Source organism: Laccaria bicolor, genomic scaffold (genome assembly GCF_000143565.1).
Source record: "Laccaria bicolor S238N-H82 LACBIscaffold_870 genomic scaffold, whole genome shotgun sequence".
NCBI classification, from domain to species: Eukaryota; Fungi; Basidiomycota; class Agaricomycetes; order Agaricales; family Hydnangiaceae; genus Laccaria; species Laccaria bicolor.
In genome coordinates, this window is record NW_001890496.1 from 1 (window position 1) to 1,523 (window position 1,523).

General features: G+C 45.6%; 1 protein-coding gene across 1 annotated transcript; it reads right to left on the bottom strand.

Annotated features, from left to right (window-relative positions):
- Nucleotides 1-783: 783 nt before the first annotated feature.
- LACBIDRAFT_317741 (uncharacterized protein) lies at nucleotides 784-1,447 on the bottom strand (the record flags this gene model as incomplete). The annotated part of the gene is made up of 3 exons (XM_001891312.1): nucleotides 784-953; nucleotides 1,012-1,087; nucleotides 1,139-1,447. 3 exons carry the CDS (start codon nucleotides 1,445-1,447, stop codon nucleotides 784-786), a joined length of 555 nt encoding a protein of 184 aa, XP_001891347.1.
- Nucleotides 1,448-1,523: the final 76 nt, after the last annotated feature.

Genomic DNA, 1,523 nt, shown 5'->3' on the forward strand with positions numbered 1-1,523 from the left:
ATTAAGGTGAAGAGAAATACAGATCATCACTTGTCTTATAATGAAGAGGTTACACGCACGGTTACGTTCAGCACTGAATGAGACAGTACCCGATTTTCAGGAATTTGAACTCTCCCATACGTCCTTAAACACCCTGTTAGACCATCGGTTGCCAGTTGGCACGAATCGACGTGAGCGTGACTGGGTTCGAGGCCCAGAGCAGGTATTTGTTGTCATCATCTTGACATACGTTTTCTCCCCCCCTTTTGCTCTGTTCGTGGTTAATGGGACATGTACGATTTCTTATTTATCATACGTAACTCTCTGTTAGTATATTGGCCAGTACACGCGCCTGTCATGAAGAATATAGATTTGAAGTTTCACCGCGAAAGCTGGGTTCGACTCCCAGACAAAGAGATCACTGAATCGGTCGCTCTTTTTTTAAAGATGTACCCTCCTGTTTTCTTGGTTCGCAACGGACGGAAAATTAACTGCGTAGCAGAAAGTATGCGCAAGGAGTGGTTTTTATTGTGTGTAACAGTGTGTGTGGCATGCGCATCCATTTGGCGATTTCAATTTCAAAAATAGTATGATACAATCCTGACCAAATTTGGTGCAACGGTATCAGTAGCACGAGGATCCCGCTCTGGAGTCGCCTTTTTGGGTCTCACTGTACTCATCAAGGTTGCACCGAGACGTCCTTTCCTAGATTGCTTGGGCGTACTACGTGTAGGACGACGTATTTTTTACACAACCTTCATCATACCAGGTCCATCGCGTTGCAAATTTGCATCAACAAAAGACTCAGCTGGCAATTACTCCCAAGGTCGAGTGAGGAGAAGGTACGATCGCCCGCCAGACCTCATCGTCTTCATATGCGTTTTCTGGGAATTCTGCCCACAAGTTCGTGCCAGAGTTACTTAGAAAGTAACAGAAAGTGAAGTTTGTCAAATTATCGGCAAAGGAGTCGCGATCTTTACAGATGGAATGGTTGAGTTTGTGGTGAATATCCAAGTCACGGCGTGTGCTTACTGTATGCTGAAGGAGGCAAAAAGGTTCCAATTGTCGGATTTGTTTTAATCATATGTTTCACGAACTCAACTGCTTCCTGATGCGATGGTCAGACTAAGGCGAAGAGAAAATACAGATCATCACTCGCCTTATAACTTCGGGGACGATTCATAAGTGCGACCGACTTAAATGTCTTTCCGTTCTCATGAGATAACTTGCTCCATGTCAACTGACTCCCCTCCACTTTCGCGACTGTCAAATTGACATAGCCGTGAACGAATTCCTGATTCGCTCTCTTGACGTTTATGCGCCCTTCAAAAACTCCCACTTCATCCACTCCAAACCGACTCATCGTGAGGGTCCAGTCCTGCGGAGGAATGTCGGCCCAAACCCAGTCGCCACGTCTGTTCTTCGTTGAACACCTTAAAATGGTGTTTTCGGGTGTCGGATCGAGCATATACTTGCCTAAAAGCTTGATGGCTTCGGAGGTAGCGTCCTACCATCTGTTGTAAGTGAGTTGGGACCGATAAAAA